Source organism: Sprattus sprattus (genome assembly GCF_963457725.1).
Source record: "Sprattus sprattus genome assembly, chromosome: 2".
NCBI lineage: Eukaryota > Metazoa > Chordata > Actinopteri > Clupeiformes > Clupeidae > Sprattus > Sprattus sprattus.
In genome coordinates, this window is record NC_137921.1 from 27850646 (window position 1) to 27872148 (window position 21503).

At 43.7% G+C, this 21503-nt stretch overlaps 1 protein-coding gene across 4 annotated transcripts in view; it reads right to left on the reverse strand.

The window, feature by feature from the left end:
- Window positions 1-10467, reverse strand: part of tp63 (tumor protein p63) — a gene marked incomplete at both ends in the record, with an annotated part of 63109 nt that extends 52642 nt beyond the window's left edge. For all 4 annotated transcript variants that reach the window (XM_080833473.1, XM_080833472.1, XM_080833476.1 and 1 more), the window contains one exon: window positions 10211-10467. In XM_080833473.1, the coding sequence (XP_080689599.1) occupies window positions 10211-10263 (53 nt within the window). The remainder of the gene's footprint in view (window positions 1-10210) is intronic.
- Window positions 10468-21503: the final 11036 nt, after the last annotated feature.

Genomic DNA, 21503 nt, shown 5'->3' on the forward strand with positions numbered 1-21503 from the left:
ATTCTGATAAACAATATATTATTATTTTGCACCAAATCATATTGTTTATATTATTTGGTGAAAGAAACTGAAATCTGTGGTCATGTCAGATAGATCTAGTTAATTCTTGGTTGACGATTTCACAACCTGCCTTCTTCTTCGAGTTTCATATTCACAGATTCAATCATCTGACAACCACTTCTTTTCAAAGTGACTTACAAATGATTAACAATAGCTAGTCAATGAAACTGAAAGAAAATTGAAATGAGAAACACCTTTCAGTTTCATAGGACTACATTTCCAGATACTCTTTCGCTCTAGAGACAGGGTTAGCACATGAAAAAGACACTTTGATTGAGACTTTCTTAGGTACAAACCAGCCGTATCTGACATGGGACACATCAGACAAGGCTGGACTAGCTTCACACTGAACACCACTGAGGCAACAATTTAATGTTAAAGCAATTAGTGTGTAATTGGTCACCCCTTTAGTGCTGGAGAACACAGGTCATTTTTTTCAGAGTATGGAACAAGTGAAGCTTCCCCCATTCCATTATGTCAACAGGAGAATGTGTACAAAATATGCCTGTCGGTAACAGACGCGGACTCCTTTGACCTACTCCCCTGCAACCCTACACCGCCCTCTCTCTGAGCACCCCCATTGTTCCCGCTGAAGTGGCGCACGCGGGCGTCTGAGCGCAGCGGAATTCCCCCCAGCGTCTATGCGATAGAGCTGCGGCACGGCTCTCCGCTCGGGGCACCATGTGCCCCTGCCGCGCCGCCACGCCACTGATCTGAGCCCATCTTACACTTGCACTCTGCGGCGGAGCCGGAATTCCCCCACATTCTGTGTGGGAGAGATATTAATACTCCTAACCCCTGCTGTATCTGCTGAACCTGAACTGGGCTTTGCAGGGCTCGGCTTAATGTTCTAAATCCCTGGTAGCTCTTCGGGTCAGGCATTCTTCAGATTTTGGTTGCCCGAAATGAATTAGACTAGCCCAAATAAAGACCACAAAATTTTATTAAGAAAGGTAGGTATATAAGAAAAAATCTATAAAAGACAAAACATGTATTTAACAACAATCATAATAAATGTCATTACGCATCTTACTAGATCATCGTTATCTCCCTTTGACAGCCGTCATATTTTGATCTTGACACACACATCAGTGATATCGGGGGATTTACCAGTTATCTTCACTGCGCACGTACACACACTCATTTAGTGCACTCACGTACACACACTAAGTGCACTCACGACCCAGTCCATGGTCAGTGGCATCATGTGCGTAAGAACAAATGGATGAAGGTGTGATTAGACTTGAATGACCTCCGCATTCATGTTGTGGTGTAAATGCTGTTATAATATACACGCTGGGCTGTGCGCAAAACAGGATTGATCTCAGTTTTCTGGTGCACTTTCTGGTGCACTTCCAATCAGGCAAGCCTTCATGATCAACACTGTGTCAGGTCGGGTCACCAATTAATAGATATGGAACATAGCATTCATACTTATGTTTTCATTAGTGTAAAATTAGCTATAAATCCATGTTTTTTCGTTAGCTTAGAATGAGCTTCTTTTCTACATAGGGAGCGCGTCCTCTTTCACAGAGTCCACCATGTTACACTGCCATGTTTCTAAAGTAGCCAAAACTCTGGCTCGAGATGGCTTTTGACGTTATTATGGCATTTGATGGCCACTGAAGGTACTACCAAAACTTGTTAAGGGAAGGGTATTCAGCTGGTTGCAATTCAGCAACCTCACCACTAGGTGCTACTGAAAACTACACACTGTACCTTTTTAAGGGAAGTATGTGAAAACAGAATATAGCCATTATTACTTACCAGTATTAAGTCATATCTTGAATATAACCTTACAACTCACATAAAACCCTACGTCGGGTGATAGATAAGTTTGTTGCCTAAGGTAGAATGAGATGAGTTATACAGCTGTCGTTAAATGCATGTCCAGTTAGACTCTTTCAGTGATGACTTCACCTTGCTGAAAGGCACCTTACCCTGGTGTTGCCACCATTTCCTCGTGAACCTCCATGTGGTGAGAAGGTAACAAATGACTGCATGACATTTTTTATTATAACTGTTGAACAGCACGTGCATGTAACAACAGCTGTACGTAGAACTCATCTCCTACCTCAGGCCACGAACTTTGCAATCAACCCTCATACTTTAAAGGCACCCAGTGCAACTTTCGAGGCTTAAAAATAAACATTCAATTTCTAGTCTTTTTTACACGTAGTAAGTTTCAATAACTCCATACCATTACATATCGACATTGAAGGAGCAGAGATGAGACGTCGTTGTGTGGTGAGAACTGATAGAAAATCGATAACAACAACAATCGCCGCCATTTTCTTTATTTATTGTTGCCACCAATAAATAAAGCAGGATTCCAGTCAATGGAAAAATGGCCTCTCCCCACCGGTGATTGTTGTTGCTTACGATTTTCAGTCAGTTCTCACCACACAACGATGTCTCATCTTTGCTCCTTGAATGTCACTATGTAATGGTATGGAGTTATTGAAACTTACTACGTGTAAAAAAGACTAGAAAATTGAATGTTTATTTTTCGAGTCTCAAGCCTATAAAGTTGCACTGGGTGCCTTTAAAATGTCAACTTCTGATACATCACATAATATTTTTAAATCTACATACAACTACTGGGGGTCATTATTTCATCATCTGGAAACCACGTCTTTTCCAAAAGGAGCTAATGGCCATGGATTTAGCCTTAATTCCTCAAATTAAAAATGAAAAGACCTGTGTTGGTGTGTAGACTACTGAGTGGGAGCGCACAGCCTTACAGCCAAAGCCACAGATAAAGCGGGATTTCTCGCTCTAAAAAAAAGGGTAACGTCGCTGTTCACAAGCACGGTAAGACTAATTTCACTGCCACTTCTCTTTTTTGAGTTAAGCCAAAGAGGTGTGGTAGGAGGCGAACGCCCGAGTTAAATTACTGGGACAACGGATCGCTGCCAGGCCTGTCATAGGGTAGAAAAGCGTCTTTCAACCCTAATGTGTACTTTAAGGCCCATAGATATTGTCATTTGGCACGCTGAGAGACGGCTGATGCCAAACCCTTCCAAGTCAATTGTCACTCCGAGTCCACAATCCCATCCCTCCACATTCCCACTTCCCCATTGTACACACAAGATAATAATCTAAATCCAGCCGTATTTTACACGGCAGACATGCATAGTTCTGGCGCTTTTGTGTAGTGAGCAAATACGTACCTTGCACACTAAATCTGGAAAGCATATAATGACAGGGGTATTGAAAGGACCAGGCTACCTACTTTTCAAAGCCAGAGAAACTGCAAAATCCTCAAGTAGCCTACACTTGAAACAGAACTGTTTTCTAACCTTACAGACTATTTTACTTAAGCATCTAACGTTGTTACATAACACATACAAACAAAATAACTACATACATTACACAACAATAATTACTCCAGCCTCGGGGTTTCCTTATCAGCACGTGTTTATGATACCATAGGTCTGTTTTAAGATAATGTAACTAGCACCAGCTAACGCAAACTTTAGACAGAGGTTGTTCATTTAACACACTTTTACACCCACACACGCCCATACCTTAAATCTCGCAGTGTTGTTACCGTTCCTGTCTTATCTTCTCTTTACTTCACTGTACTACCTATGGTGGGCCAGTGGACATGACACATGGTCATTCAGCTAATGCTAATACATGTTTTACCAAACCACTTAGCATTTAAAAATAAATACATTTAACTTAGTGTCAGTGTCGTTATATATAATATTACATTTGAAACATCAGTATCATAACAATGTCCTTTTACCCTGCTGAAGAACTGTAGTACTGGAATATTGAGAAAGACTGTAAGGTGCAGGTGTATCAAAAAGTTCACACAAGATGACGCTTTAACAAGAAATGGGACATGGGATAGGCTAGGCATGAATGTTTTGCTTTTTTTTTTTTTTTTTAAACCATCTTGCCGTTGATTGCATTATTTAAGAAAATCACACTGATTAATGAATTCTACATTTTCTTCTAAACTATTTTCTTTGACATATACATTCTGTTACAATTATTGCATATCAAATATTATTCCAGTTGTTACATTACTATATTTCAGCCAACACATATATGATATAGTGAAGCCCTTTTAGTTTGACATATACATTCTGTTACAATTATCGCAATATCAAATATTATTCTAGTTGTTACATTACTTTATTTCAGCCAACTGATATATGATATGGTGTAGCCCTTTTAGTGAGGATGAATAAAATCAGTCCAACCGGACTACAACAGAGCCCGCTTGAGGAATGACCTTCCTACTGCCAAGTAGAAATTCACCACGACCAAGATGGCTAGACTCTTATATAACATGATGCATTTGCTATGAAGATGGCCAAGGCCTGTCCACAGAAAGGCCTCTCCCAGTGGGCAACTGGATATCTCTTATGTTTATGTGTTATTACACTTAATATTGTTAACATTTCAGGCCAGTGAGAACATGGGGATTATATAGGTTTGGAGCAGGTGCTGAGTGCCTACTCTCCCCCAGGTCGGTCGGTGGCGAGCGTGCCTTACATGCATTGGCCGAGACCGGAGAGGCGGGCTGACAGCCCGATATAATGACATCACCGACCGTGGTTGGAGAGCAGAACCTGGCTGGAATCTGGACGCGTTGTTGAGGGGCATGCAGGACTTGAAGGAGGGGGGTAGTTGAGGGGTCGGAACCAAGCAGCCCTATAACCCGGCGGTGGGGGGCATATTGGGAGAGTGCCAGGAACACAACACTGCGAGGCGCATCAGCCAAGAACGACGTCATCAGCCCGCAAAAAGGCACAACACCCACGGAGACAAGCATCCTGTCCTTTTCTATCTGAGCTGTCAGAGACATGATTTACGCCTGCAGAGATGGCAGTTGGACGGGTGGCTGGGTGGAAGATTGGGGGCGGTGAGGTGGTGGTGGGGTTACAGAAGTAGGGGAGGGGTTTATAGCCAGGTTCTTGGTGGCAGTGGCATGCATACCTCGCCGGTGTTATAATAGCAAGGCCTTTTAAACATGACACATGACAACGCCAATATTTTCCTCCCGGCCTGGTTGGCAAAAACTAATCAAACAAAACCAAAAAAGGGTTTTAAAGTCCTGCAGGGAGTGTCAGAGCTAGCTGTTATCAGGATGAATCACACACACACACAGGATGCGTAGGCACGTTCTCTCCTCCTGTATAGTTTATGATGAGGTTATCTCCCTCTGGAACTAAATACTGTTTTCTGATTGGCTAATGGGGTGTACAATAAATTCGTATAGATGGACACCTTGGACGTAATCCCAGTAGAAAAGTTAAATCGCCGTTCCATATCAATGCTCTTGAATGGTTACCATTGACAACCAACGTAACGTTTATTTTGTGATAGCTAGGATAATTCGAACAAAGATGGCGGCCTGTTGGGAGAAGTTAGTGGGAAATGTTTTATGTGAATTAAGCTATCTACACGACTTTTTATAAGTTTAAATTAACTCGGTTAGTTGTTTATGTGCTCCACGAATGCTGCAGAGTATTGTAAGCCTTAACTGAAAGTCTCGAATATTATTTGTAGGCGACTGCTAACGCGTAGACGAAAAACCCATTCAAACAGATAGTAGCTCACACGGCTAACTCGCCGGCTCGATTGTGAGCCTTTGACCGAAATCACCAAACTTGACCTCCCTGTTGCTCTGTCCAACTTCACCATCAACGTGAGTTCAACTTTAAATGGTAAAACCTTATGAACAACACCTTTGTCCGTGTGTCCGTTTACAGAGGAGAGCTCATGAGTGTCACTTTGCAGCAATGCCCGGGGAAACTAAAGGTTATATGATAAGACCAGTTCCACACACTACTTTCTCTAACAGGAGCACTAGGCTTCAAATCAAGAATTCGTCAGGTTATTATGCATATTAAGTTTCCTAAAGATAAAGGAAATTCTAAATAATAATAATAAAAACATTTTTGGATGTTGTAAACGGGAGATAAGCGGGATAACGGCCTCCGAGCTGTCCAGTTCTACAAAGATAATGGACTGCGCGTCCTGGTGTTCTTTGCCCCGCAGCGTCCATTATCTTTGTAGAACTGGACAGCTCGTCGGCCGTTATCCCTTACTTAGAACATGCCCTGATTTGATAAAGTCCTCTTGGGTTCATAGGCAATCGTGTGGTTGTCAATGCTGTCTTTGGAATAAGAACACAGGGGATTTATGACATCGGTAAAGAGGCATCGGTAAAGAGTCATAAACATCATATAATAGGCCTATAACAGAATATACATGTTGTAAAAGCTCCTTCTCCTGGAGCTAGATCCATTAATAGATACAGTTATACTTAAAGTTACAGTATTTAGCAGACATTTTTCAACTCCAGTGATACCGTGCAGTTTACCATTATTAAACATTATAAAACAATTGGGTTCTAGCGTGTAATTTAGCTGTTTCTGATTGGACGAGAGACGTTCCATGCTATAGGTTATTCGTCAACATACCTACAGTTACGGGACTTTTCACAGCTAAAAATAAATCACTCCGCGATGAAACATTCGCATTGAAGATAACCGTTAATTCAAAGTTTTTAAAATTCCAAACCAAGACGTTGACAATGGAACTATTTTTTGTTGCGGAGAAACAATGGCGAAATAAACCATTTTGAATCAATAACTTCGTGTTGAAATGTTAATTTGTTGACTGTAGAATTGTTTTATAAAAGCAATATAGCACTCGTGGGAGTGGGGTAGGTAAGGGATAATTCCACGGGTGTTGTTGCCTACGCCACTCGGCCTAGCGGCCTCGGTGGCTACGGCCGAACACCACCCGTGGGATTATCCCTTACCTACCCCACTCCCACTCGTGCTATATTGCTTAATTATTTCATGTTTACCATATTGTTAAACAATTCAAGGGGGTAGAGAATCAATTCAAGAGGTAGAAATGAATTGCCAGTGTGACTTTTTTTTTCCTGCATAAAGACGCAGCTAATAGTCATCATTTTCAGATTAGTTTGGGTCTGTCTCTGTTTTGTTGTCTTTTGTACAGCAGTGGTTTTGTGGTGGGCTGTGGTTGTGTCGGCTGCTGGCTGCAGGCGGGTGTCTGGTTACGCACAGAGTTATTTTGTCAGCCCCAGGGAAAGGCTGCTCAGTGTCCACTTAAAGACAGACCTGGCCCCCGTGCAGACGGGACTGGGTCAAAGGTCAGCGCTAAACAGGGGGCAGCCATTGTCTCCCCGCAGGTTGGGCACATCCACCGATGAAAACGCAATCAAAACAAACAGCCGCAGCCGATTGGGGGAGACAGGGGACCTTCTCCAGTGTCTTCATTAATCAGGGACCCGCAAGCGTTCAAAGGCTTTAACTCTGCCAAACCCCCACCGCCCAACTCATCCTTCAAACTGAGGGGCGACATGAGGGCTCAACAAAAGAAAAACACCCCAACCTGAAGATTCTCCTCTTTTCAGTGGCGTGCTTTTGTTATGGTGAAAAGGCTGCATGAATTCAGCCAACTTGGGTAAGAAACAAAGGTGGAAAAAAATGGGAACTTTGCACAACTTTCAAACAAGCACCACCCACGATGACAGGCTGCCCTGTTTGTCATCTTTTCATCGTTCACAAAGGGGACTGTTAGTGCACATAAGAAACTGTAAGCTTTATAATTTACAAAACTCTTTTGTTCCTTAATTGCATGCTAATGTTCTAATTTGTCCGTATTATATATCCAAATAATATGTTTGATTAAGCTAAATCCCCACTGAAAATACAGGTAAAAGTACCTCTTACACCAATGTGCACCGAAATGTCTCAGAAGTCACAAATGTGAAGATATCAAACACATCATTGGTATGAATCTATAAAACCATAGCCACCGGATGCAGACAGAGAACCTTTTTGGAAATTAAATAGATATACTGTATATTCAGGGAACTCATCTGACTTCCAGAGACTATGGCACCTGTAAAAACTCAGCCTCTCCTTATGGTTAAAAATATTAAAGGAGTTAGTTAGAAAGTTGAGAAGGGCAATGCTGTGTTCTCTGTCGCTTCTCGTCTGTGTATATAAGTTGTTGTTTCTGTCCCTGCTTTTCCTTCTGTGAAGGCAATAAGCCTTCTTCGTGGCAGTTGGATTACGGACTAAAACAACAGTGATAACAGAAACCCATATTCTCTGGCCCACCGCAAACACAAAAATACAGAAATACAACAGGCGTGGTTGTGGTCAGAGGGTATGTCTCTAACAGCATTTATTAAAATGTGTGTTTTGGTTTAAATCTTTGTCGGTCAGTTTTCAGACATTTTACGGTGGTCAGCTGAAGTGGATTTTTTTTAAGCTAGCCAATCCTTTAAGGTGCTGTTGACACAACAATGGGATGTTTTTTATACATGTGTATATGTATTATATATGTATATATGTTTTTATACATGTTTCCTTTAAGTTTTCAAAAAGTTTAGCACCCACGCCACACTGTTTTGAGAAATCATCCTCATCCTCGTCATTATTGAAAAATTGTGAAAAAGCCGTTGCTAGCTAGGTCATTTTAAAATGTATAGCCTTAAATTAAACAATGTTATTATCAAAGCAATGGCACAATGAGACAAGATAAACCTCATAATTAAATAATTTGCCAACATCAGCAAACAGAATTTCCCCAGTTATCTTATGCTGTTTAAGGTTGCCAACATTTAGTGCTGTGAAACATGAAGTTGGGGTGGTGTCACCAATCGTTTTCAAAAGGTTCTGCATTTGCATCATAACGGTGTCATGTGGACAAGGCGAAAAAGCAACACAACTTTTCGGTTTTCGCAAAAACTCTATTTCCACTGTTGTTGTATGGACAGTTCCTTAATCTGCCCACCTTCGCCTCAGGGTAAAGTTAGACAGAGAGGGTGTCAGATCTCTGTTTGTCAGAGGATTAGTTCTGCATTGCCTGCAATTAAAGCTGCTAGAAGTTACCAAAAGGTCAACTTATTTAGACTTATGGACTCTTTGTGTCTCACACAAGCTGCGGTGTATCTCATCTTGAAACCTATCAAAGGCTCTTCATATCTCAGCGTTGTGCAACTTGAAACCTAGCAGTGGTGACCATTCTGAGCCTGCAGAATACCGTGAACTGAGGCACTTGCTAACTCATGATCTAGATCCCATGTGATATGCACAGTGCTCACCCCAATTGTTGTTAGACTAACAAACTCATCAGCTCAAAGACACACAAAAAAGGGAGACACACAATTACAACGGTGGTGAGAAGAGAAAATGGAGCAGCCAAGAAAGGAGAGGAGAAGAAAGAGGAGGGGAAGAGAGCAGAGGAGAGGGGAAGAGAGGAGAGGGGAATGGAGGAGAAAAGAAGACAGGAGAGGGGAGTAGAGGGAAGGAGAGGAGAGGAAAGATGAAGACAAGAGAGGGGAGGAGAGGTGAGGAGAGAGAGTGAAGGAGAGGAAATGGAGCAATAAGGAGAGATGAGGAAAAGAAAAGAGAAGAGAAGTGAGGAAAGGAGAAGAAAACAGAGAAGACTATAGGAGAGGATAAGGAAAGCGGGTCTCAAGTGGCTGCCTGCACCCGGGTGTCTCCGGCGGCTACCCTAAACCCTGGTGCTCCCAATACTCTTGCATTGTTGCTAAAAGTACCCCCCACCTATAAATATCAGACACGAGCAGCAGCTGGGACTCAGACACAACTGTTCCCACCCTGAGTTTGCACTTTCACACCGCGGCTCTGGTGTCTGATAAAACCAGCCACCCCATACTGACTGAATTAAATGCTGGCTCTGCTTAAGGGACCTTGGCCCGGATCCGGCTCTGAACTGACATGGAACTGGGCTGGATCCATGACAGAGCCAGACACTATGTTGATTCTGGTTCTGCTATGGGGCAGGTTGCAATGCTCTGGAAGAGAAGACACTGCCAGCCAGCAAAGCAACACTGACAGTAGTGGTATACCATACTGTCTGTAAGAACATGCCACTGTGTGTGATTACACATGCTGAATGCCCCACACTGACTAATTTCAAAACTACCCCAATCCACCGTCCAGGGTAAAGGGTAAAGCATACAACTACTGCATTTGTGTGTGTGTTGTGTGTGTAAAGCTATCCTCTATTCCTGGTGAGGACTGCTGAGCGTCGGCGCTGTTGTAAATGGTACACTGCTATATTTAATCAGCACAAACACACTCAGGAGAGACACACTCCTCCAGATGGTCCTTACCGTTGAAACGTGTGCTCTGGGCAGTACGGCATGGCTGGATAGGGAGAAGTCATGCTGTGCTGATGAAGATCTTTGCTCTGGGCTCGTCCACGCGATCAGTAAATGGCAAAGGCACATGTATCAAGGTGTTTTTACCGAGATCTGTTCGATGAATACATACATGAATAAAATGAGAAACGAGAAAGAAACCGAGAGACCAGAAAATGTAAAATAAAACAAAAAGCAAGAGATCAGAGATTAAAGTGCATGTGGATCAAGTGCACAGGAGTGAGTACAGTGTGGAGGATGTTTTGGTTTGGGTTATTTTTTCTACGGGCCACAACCGCCAGGGGAGGGGTCAGTGTCAACCCGACTGACCAATCGCGGCGAGCACCTGGCACGGGGGTATCATACTCCCCAGTTGCTAGGATATAGTTTTTAAGCAACACCCCCCCCCCCCCCCCCCCCCACACACACCCCTGCTGCCCCCTCTCCAAATACCCCCCACGCCACCCCACCCTCTACCCCACACACACTCACCCCCACCAACCCTACCCTTCCCCATCCCAACCCACCCTCTACCCCACACACACTTACCCCTACCAACCTTCCCCAATACAACCCACCCCACCCCACCCCACCTTCTACCCCCACACACACTCACCCCACCCCACCAACCCTATCCCACCCCAGTCACGCCTCCCCTCTGGTCCGTGCTCCTGAAAGGCTCATGCCTGTGCCATTTGCTCTCCGAAATTTCCACCCAGATTCCCCAGAGCGCTCTGTCTGATTGCATCACCGCGCTGACCAGGCTCAGCCAGCCGGTGAAAGGGATGCCAGTGTAAGTGCCCTCTCTACCCCCTACGCCCTGGCCCTGGGTGGGGGCATTCTGCAGGGGGTAACTCGATGTGGGGGAGGGGAAGCGGTCGATGCAGCCCTGTGGTTGACCCGTGACCGGCCCTCTGTCAGCCTCTCCTCAGTCTCCACGGTTGATATGGGCTTAGAGACACACAAATCCTCCCCAGTGAGGCTGTGTCGGTCAAGCTGGTGACGGGTGATGGTGAGAGACAATGACAGAGAGAAAAAAAAGGGAGATGGAGAGAGAAATGGGGATAGAGAGATAGAGATGCATATAGAAACTGAGAGGAGAGGGGAGAGACAGTGGGGGAAATAGAGAGAGGGAGAGACAGAGTGAGAGACAGAGGGAGAGAGAGAGTGACAGACAAAGTGAGAGAGAGAGTGAGAGACAGGGAAAGAGAGAGTGAGAGACAGAGGGAGAGAGAGAGTGAGAGAGACAGAGGGAGAGAGAGAGGGAGGGCGAGACAGAGGGAGCGAGAGAGTGAGAGACAGAGTGAGAGAGAGAGGGAAGGAGGGAGAGACAGAGGGAGAGAGAGAGGGAGGGAGAGACAGAGGGAGACAGAGAGGGAGTGAGAGACAGAGGGAGAGAGAGAGTGAGCATCGAGGGGGGGGGCTGCCCCCCTCCCCACCCTCCCTCCCCCCGACTGTGGCAGCATGGGGTCGCCTGGGCCGGGGCAGCATCGTGTTGCCATGGCCACGCCCGTGAAACCCATCCAGACAGTGAGAGGACAGACGGATCGGAACAACACATTCTCCAGCCGTCTTAGAGCTGTCAAACACCACTTACACACACTCACACACTCGAACACATCCACCATCCACACATACAATAAGACATAAGAACACACACTTTCTTTGCTACTCAAAGAGACATTCACACATACACACACACACACCAACAAAGACACATCCTCACAGACATAGACTCAGAGAAACACATAAAGACCCCCCCTCCACACACACACACTCACACAACACACACACACACACATCACACACATACTATACATTTTTAAACACACACTTATACTGACAGAGATCATTACTGTGACTTATTCATCTCTCATTGAGCTAGTGTGTCTCTGCTCTCTGAGTGTGTGATGGTGGGTGTAAGCGTAGAGGTGTTTTGCACTTTTTAGGGGATGAATGTCAGATGAATCATGGGAGCTAAAATAAAAGGCAGGGTCACCACAGGGGGAGGCACAATAAATAGATGCTGAGTATCCAGGGAGCTCGCTGTGTGTGGTTGTGTGTGTGTGTGTGTGTGTGTGTGTGTGTGTGTGTGTGTGTGCTGCCGGCAAGCCTGCCTGCCTGATGGACTTTTGTACCTTTCTGCCCCCCTCCTCCACACTTGACCCCCCCCCCCTCTCCAATCCCCTTACCCATGATGCACCTGTGAGGCCTAGTGATGTCAGCGGCACGTATACCTTCCTGGTGAGCTCAGGCTGTAGTTAGGGCGCGTCTTTTTAATAGCTTATTGAGAAGTGAAAGTGACACATGGAAAAATCAGAACCCCCACAAACACACACTAAACGCCCCCTAACACACACACACACCATACATACACAGACACACACAAACACACTCTCTCTTCCGCCCTACCCCCCCCCCCCCCCCAACACACACACACACACACACATACACACACACACACACACACACACACACACATACACACACACACATGATCCCTCCCACTATTGCTTCTTCTCTTTCTCAACCTGCCAAGGCAGTAGAAAGTTATTTTAAACAGCCCAACACACACACACACACACACACACACACACACACACACACACACACCCACACCCAGGAAGATCTCTACTAACATCTGCAAATTGTGTGCCCTGGTTTGGGAGCGCCATTCCTGAACGCGGTCCAAGTCAAACAGCACGCTCTGTCGTGCTCAGAGCCGCATTGATACACACACACACACACACACACCAGTGGGTGGCAAATTTCCATACCTCAGCCCGACCCTACTATCGTTTCATCAACTTTCAATTCGCTAAGATATACAGTGCCTCTTAATTGCCACCCATGCCATATTGGTCTCTGGCTTGTCCTCATTGCTTATTATTACCTCGTACAGTAGAAATGTCAGGTTACACGCACGCTTCGATGTTCTTATAAGGTACTATCGGCTTTGTATGTGAAACAACATCCAGCAGTGCATCATATATTTCACATGAGTTTGCTCATGGATGAATTTGATTAGATTTGAATGATTTTATTTGTTGATTTGATTTTAATGATACATTTACAATACATGTATGCGTCACAGACAGTTGAACTGATAACTCAGTTAATAACGTTATCATGTAACACAAATGACATGGAAGTGTTTAAACAAAGGCTAATTTCCGATGACATAGCATCGCTATATCCCCATTAGCAGGGGTTGTTAAGACAGCTTATTTGATGTTATGACAGTTTATGAACATGTAACAGAGGCTGTTATGACAGTTTATGAACATGTAACAGAGGCTGTTATGACAGGTTATGAACATGTAACAGAGGCTGTTATGACACAACTAGTATCATGAAAGCGGTCATGATAATTACTAACACTGGTAACATGACTGTAATATCATTGGGCGTGAAATGAGATTACGACTAACGACAGGGTACGGCATCTGCCATGCCATCTTTATGGCGTGGTTATTTCAATCTTAAGAGAGAGCGTAGAAGTAAAACATGACTGTTTATTACTGTGTTCTATGTTGACATGTTCTGGGATGCCGGGTCCCTAAACATGCTTTGGAGGTTGGCTGTTGTTCATTGCCATTGATTTCCCACGCTGTTTCACACACAGCAGAGGCGCCTGCCCACCGTGTCAATAATTTACACAGTAAGATGACAGATATGACAGAGCAACTGCTGCTCATCAATCCTGCCTCCTTCAAATACACCAGAAGCAGAGAGCCACTTTCAGGGCGGATGCCTTGGGCCGCATAAATCAGGTCTGGCCGCGTCTTCTGCGTCTCCTTTGACTCAGCACCTGCCTTGGCTGAAAGGTTGTGCATATTTCGCCCTGACTGTGGAAAATCCGAATTAAGAAGCACCATGAGTAAATAAAAGCTGTGCGGAATGAGTCAGGTAGTGGAGGGTAGGGAGCAGGGGTTAGCAGGTGAAGGCGAGTTTGAAAAGGTGAGTTTTGAGGACTTGTTTAAATGATGAAAGGGTGGTAGCCTGACGGATGTGGATGGGGAGGGCGTAATAATACGAGTATACGTGTAGAGTATAGTATAGTATACATGTAGAGTATAGTAGACTAAACGTGTCGAGTATAGTATAGTAGACGTGTAGAGTATAGCATAGTATATGTGTAGAGTATAGTATAGTAGACGTGTAGAGTAGAGTATAGTATACATGTACAGTATAGTAGAGAATACGTGTAGAGTATAGTAGAGTAGAGTAGACGTGTAGAGTATAGTATAGTATAGTATACGTGTAGAGTGATAATGAGGCTGATATCTGCCCCTCTCGAGCATCTTAAAGTGATTCAGTCGAGGCTCTCAAGCCCCAGGGTACATGCAGTATATAGTGTACTGTACGTGTGTCCATCAAGCCCCAGGAGTACATGCAGTATATAGTGTACTGTACGTGTGTCCATCAAGCCCCAGGGGAACATGCAGTATATAGTGTACTGTACGTGTGTCCATCAAGCCCCAGGGGTACATGCAGTATATAGTGGACGGCGCCGACGCTAGCGCAGCCTTCTCAAGTAGCTCTGTTGTCGTGTGTCTTTTTAGCTTCATTTAAGTTTGTTTGTCCTGTTTACAATTTGTTTTCCAAAGGCACTGTGTAGATATCTTTATATCCTATGGCTACACGTCGTATTGTATGTCTGTGAGTTGCACAAGTGCATAAGTGTATAAGCTACTGGATGACCTAAATTTCCCTCGGGATTGGTAAAGTATCTATCTATCTATCTATCTATCTATCTATCTATCTATCTATCTATCTATCTATCTATCTATCTATCTATCTATCATACTGCCCTCCTCTCTGCTCTATGCAAGGACAGTATGCCTTCACTTCTTCACTCAAACGACCTCAGTGAGTTATTAGGGCTGTGATTGGCCCTGCAACATGAGCCATGACATAATTAATTACCCTTAATAACGCGCCCGCATCGCGCTCCAGTCACATCATTCCCCATTACTACACATGCAGTGCATTTCGACCGTGTTATATTTGCGTACCGGCAGCCAGTGTCTGCTGCCTGACACCCGCTTACCGCTATCTGCCCTGGTCATCATCTGTGGGGCCTCTCAGCTCTTCTCAATCACTTCATTACCGCTGCAGGGCCTCGGACCGGACGAGAGCGCCATTCGTGGTGCTAATCTTACACGCAATCTCTGGCTGTCTCTGCGCAGTAGTAGTAACATGCATACAGGATGGGGGGCTACTGCCTATGTAACTTTAGAGCACCCCCCCCCCCCCCCACCCCATACACACAACTCGTACCCCCATCCAACCCCCACCCTAACCCATCCTCCTCCACATGGCTCTTTCATGGGCGCATTACAGTGGGTTGGCGGCCATGCCACCAGCTAATGCCCGGCGTTTGCTTACAGGATGCCAGAGGGCAGTTGGTGAGTCCAGCTGATGCTTAAGGCTTTATCTTAGGACCCCTGAGAGACAGGCAGGTCGACCGCACACACACGCCGTGAGACCAACACACTCCCGCCTGTCTCAGGACCCAGGGGGGTGTGTGGCGGCAGGACATGCCATTGTGTTAATGTGGGTGTGTATATGTGTGTGAGTGTGCATGCACATTCATGTATGTGTGTGTGTGTGTGTGTGTGTGTGCTTGCGCACATTCATGTGTATGTGTGTGTGTGTGTGTGTGTGTGTGTGTGTGTGTGTGTGTGTGTGTTTCTGTATATGTTTGTGTGTGTGTGAGTGGGTGGGTGGATGTATTCTAGTCTGTGACTAATGAGGGGAAAATCCGGATGAGTCAAAAGCCCCAGTGTCCGATGCAGCGTCTGAAAGGTGATAATTCATGGAGCCCGTGGGTCACTCAAAACTGCCCGGCAACTCCGCCATTGTTTACCATCCCACCCAATCCAGCCCTGCACTCTCTAAGGAATATTCTAGAAGATTGACGTGAAGGAGGCTTTAAATGAGTGAAATGCATTTATTAGTCTCTGTACTTAAAATACTTTTCATATTACAAGATGTTAGTGTGATGGGTCTGTGGGTGACTGAAAACTACTCAGCAACTGCACCCCTGTTTAACTATCCAACCGAGTTAACCTAAGAATACTCAAGATTAATTTAAAAAATATGGCTTGAAATGAGTAAACTGCATTTATTAATAGTAAAAAGTTAAAATATTTTTCTTCCTTTATCATTTTAAGGTGATGTTTATTTTATCATGTTTAAAGGGGCAGTAGGCACTGCTCTGTTGTTGGTGGGATGTTTTAAGTGTGGGCTGGAATGCACAACGGTGAAATTGTATACAGACAGAGACGTCCAAAGCATCTTAAAAATTCATTTTTCTTTTTCCAGGCACAAAGGCAGTCCCTGTCACTTTGAACATACTTCAACAAGATGTCAATTAATCTTAATTCATTTTTATTTTTTCTACTGGTCATCTCCTGTGAAAATAATAATATATATTTATTGCAGCATGTATTCTGGCACATTAAGGATTAGGTTTTTCATATTGAAACCTCCAACGTCATTCATCTTCTGTGGAAGACGGAGCCATTCGCAGTTGATACGCACTGATGAAGTAATCAACCTGTTTGTTACTTTTACCTGTCAAAGTTGAGCAAAGTAGAAACCACAGTTAGGCAATTCACCTTTCACCCACCAACACAAGACAACACAAGAGAGAAACAGAAAATGAATGCAGTGACTTGACTCCTACACACACACACACACACACACACACACACACACACACACACACACACACACACCTGCAATGGTTTTACACAACACACCATGATCGTCTCCATGTGATCTTAAATGTATTCATGTACTTGAGTTGCCAGTCATCGGATTAATTTAAATGATATGATAAATGATACATTTAGATGATTTAAAATTGAAATAGAAAAGCAGAGGATAGCGCAAAATATTCTGGAGAAAGGCACTTCTGCAGAAAATGTTACTGAGTAAACATGTCAGAGTTGAAACTCTGTGGCCCTAACTAACCAGCAAACTCTCTCACACACTCTCACACACACACACACACACACACACACACGCACACGCACACACACATACAGAAACAGCTCACAGAGAGACACACACACAGCCAAAAACAGCACATGCAAACACACACACGCAGAAACAGCACACACACACACCAGCGTTTCCGTTGTCCGGTAATTGCCGGTCTTTGTCCGAAAAAAAAATGGAACGTCCGAAAATATTAGAGCACACCGGTCAAATTGTCTGATAGGAATTTCTTTAAAATCCCGTCTCGAAAACACAATCTGAATTTGACATCAATCCTAATATTTAGGCCAATGAAGCAAACGTGCACTGCCCTTATTATGTTTTAAAGGAACAGGCTAATCTGCCGTTAGAAAGTTATTAAACAATATGCATATGCTGCATTTTAAATAAAGCGCAAACCGTCAGTTTCAAACAAGGAGCGAACTGATGAGTGAGAAGGATCAAACATGGCAAAGCAGACTAGCCTTAAAAGCTTTTTTTCAGGAGCCAAACGCAACTGATGAGGGTGAACAGTCTGACGAGGATGAACCTGTAAAACCTGCAGTGTTGCGTCTGAACGCATTTCATTTCATAATACTGTCTATGCCCGTGCGTGAGCACGCCTGAAGTTGCGTGTTGGATCTGTGAACTTAGTTCAAAATTTTGAATTATGAACTATGAACTGAACTAGTTCATGTAGAAAGTGAACTTTCCAAACACTGAATACCTGAAGCCCTAGATTTTCGAACAGCTTCACCAGAGAAAAAGCCGAAATGTCGGGCGTTTATGTCTTTATGGAGTGATAAGTCTGTGGAAGGTAATTGATAGTCACATTACTGTAAAATGTTCTGTTAGCACTGCGAAAAGGCAGGACGACGCAACGGATTCACAAGAGGGTCGAATAATTTTTAAATCTCTACTCTCATTGAACATAGGCAGAGCAATGACCATGTTGCGGCTCTCAATTTAACGCCACAGCAGGTTGCGATAAAAGCCACTTATTGACGCGCATCAGACATTAATGTTTTTTTTCCCATTGTAAACTTTGGCAAATAAACATGTTGCATTCTAAACTACCTGATTATGTTATTATTTAAGCTACGCATGCCGTCAGTTTTCTTCAATAGGCTAATTAAGAAGCAGAAAAAGATATTTGGCCGGCTTATCATTTAAATGTCCGGCAAATGAAAACTCTGCCGGTCATTTTGACCGGCAACATTTTTCTCTACACACACACAGAAACAACACACTGAACCAGCACACACGCACATACACACACACACACACACACCCACACACACACAGTGTTTCAGCAATTACTATTTAATACTATGTAGCTTTATGTTTTTTTTTTAAAGAGGATTCTGGCAAAAATAACAATATCTTGTTACCAGATCTCATAGTGAAGATTTACTGGAAGTGCCAGAATATCAAGGCCTGTCATTTTTTTTCTTTCCTGAGATATTACCTAGACATAATAGAGGTGCTTCCCACGATGTGACTCAACTTTTTACTTTTTTTTTTCTTCTATTGGTTCACATTTGCCTCAATGACTTTTATACCTGGGATCAGTTGTGTCACCATTCATGGGAAAGAATCCATGGTGCCAGCGGGAGGGAATCCAGTAGACCTGCTATTTGGTGAGAACCTGAATTGCTTGTTGTTTTCGAACAACTGTTCTCACCGTGTGATGAGGGCTCTGTGCCTTTGCCAGTAGCTGAGCCTTGGGTGTTGTCTTGATAGAGGAGCATGGCAGAAGATCCTTGGGTGTTGTCTTGATGGAGGAGCATGGCAGAAGAAGATTATGTCGAAACAGCCCAAACATCACTGCAGTGATCATAACATCAATCAAATAACCTGGTGAACCTTTTTTTCAGCTCAGATAGGTAAGCCTTCTTGATGTCATTGGAATGAAAAAAATTATAATAATAATTTAACAAACATGCTCACACCATACATGTTAAGTAATGATTATTGTTAATGTAATTATAAAAAAATAGACATCGTCCAATTATTTGAAAATGACAGATCATGTTATTCATAATGTTGAGATATTTGTGAATGTCTTTTATTTGATATATCATATGGTTTTAAATAGTTAACTTGTAAACATATTTTAAGTATATTTTTATAGTATTGACAAAGACTGTATGAGAGAGGCACCCTGATCAAAAGCAGTTTTTGTGGTCTGCTTTGTTTTTCATGTCTCTTCTAAATCTCCTAAATTTGAAAACTGAATCTCTTAATGATTATGATGACATTTTGCAAACAAGCGTTATTAATGGCTGCCAAGCAAAAAGGAAAAAGTCCTCAGATGTGAAACACAAGGGTGTCATGGACCACAAACCACCAGTCATGGATAATCCACACTCTAAGCTGTCTCTCTCTTCAGAGCATGTGTGGTTGAGGGGTTACGATGTTACGATTTTATGATTTGTGTTTTTTTTTTTTATGTTTTGTCCTCACAAAAGCTTTGTAGTGACAAACGAACCATTCGTTCATCCTCACTGTCCTACTCCTCACGTATTTTTGCAAACACAGAAGGCTGAAAACCCTTTGAAGAACCTTTGATCATCAAGTTAATAGTTAAAAAAATCACTCTTAAGTTATCAGTATGGGTATGTTTTTGACTATTATTACTATTACAACCACTAGATGACCATATAAGACATAACAGTGTTTTGCCTATGTATAGATGCTGTAAGGTGTTAAAGTACTAAGTATAAATAAGTATTGTTATTATTATTGTTGTTGTGGTTTTGTTGTTATTTCCTAAAGAAGACAAGAAAACAACAATCAATAAAAAAGATAAACTAAAAAAAAAATGGTTTACTAGGATGGTTTACTAATGCTGATTTACTGGAATGAGGAAAGCTTTAACACTAAATAAAATAGAACCCTAATGAACAACAACCTGATCTCCCATCATTGTACAGTCCTCTGTGTTGGTCTACGCGGGCTCTGATCTTAGTGGCTGTGTGAATAAAAGAGGCATGTTAGTAAAACATATGGTATCAGCTTGTAAGGGGAGATCAGACCTGGTCGAGTGGCGGTTCAGTGAGCAGGTGCTTGGATGGCTTTTACTGAGGCCACCTCGTCAGCACTACCCTGAGGTAACCCTATCGTTGATATACTAACTTTCAGAAATATAGCCCATGATGTAAAACTCCTGGACCGGTGTTTAGCAACCAGGAGATTGGTATCCCGGCAACCGAGTGAAAAGTGTGATTGGTCTGTGCCTCGTCCTATTGAAACCAATGGGTGCGTGTGCCACTTAATGATGTTTGGAGGCATCCTGGTGACATTCTATCCCGGGTGGATGCGCTTACACTTGGACGCGTGTAATCTAAGAGAGGGTCTGAAGTGTCCTTTGTCATCGGATAGTCTTTAAAAATAAAACATGCAGTGGACTGGGAGAGATGCTTGAATGCAAGCAAATGTTTTACAGGCTTCTGTCTGAAGGTCTCAGGGGAAAAGGTCATTCCATGGCCCTCATCTTTGCCTAAACAGTGTGGGCAAAATGGAGAGATGCAGCATTTAGTTTTTTATTTAATGAAAAGGAAATGTTTCAATCTCTCTTTGTGAGAAGTACCCGAACCTTTCTGGTTCAATGTATGACTATGACACTCTATACTGCCTAGAGTAAAGTCTCCTGAGACATCTTAAATGATAAAAAGTAGACATGTTTTGTCCTCACAAAAGCTTTGTCCTGCTCCTCACGTCCCTGAGTTTGGCCAGGCGGGCTGGCCAGCTTCCATCTGTTTCTGACCGGCGTTGCATGGAGACCGATGTAGTTGCTTTGAAAGGTGCCAATTTCACATGTCAAATCGCTACGGTGAGTCATCGCCACCAGCGCAGAGTGCAGTCCAAGTGTTCAACAATACCCCATGTTTCCACTGGAGCATGGGATAGCCAGCATCCTACTTCAGGCCTGTTTTTACGCATCGCATCAGAGCTAAGTTCAATTAGCTGCGTAGCCAGCGTAATCTGTTTTTGTAATTGGTCGGGCTTAGGGATTTGACATGGCAGCGGTTGAGGAGGTGTAAGAGGAGCTGGGGTCGAGAGGAAGGCTGCTGGGTAGGGGGCTTTCATGGTGTTACATGGAGCAGGTTCCTGCCGCATCACGTCACCTGTCAATCACACAGGGCAGCTGCCGCAGATCGCACCCAGAGCGTGGGCGACCGGGCATTGCAGCGATACGAGGCTGTGAAAGCGATTCATTCTTTTAGGCTTTCAACACATTCCTACCACGGGTGCTCATATGCCATCTCTGAGG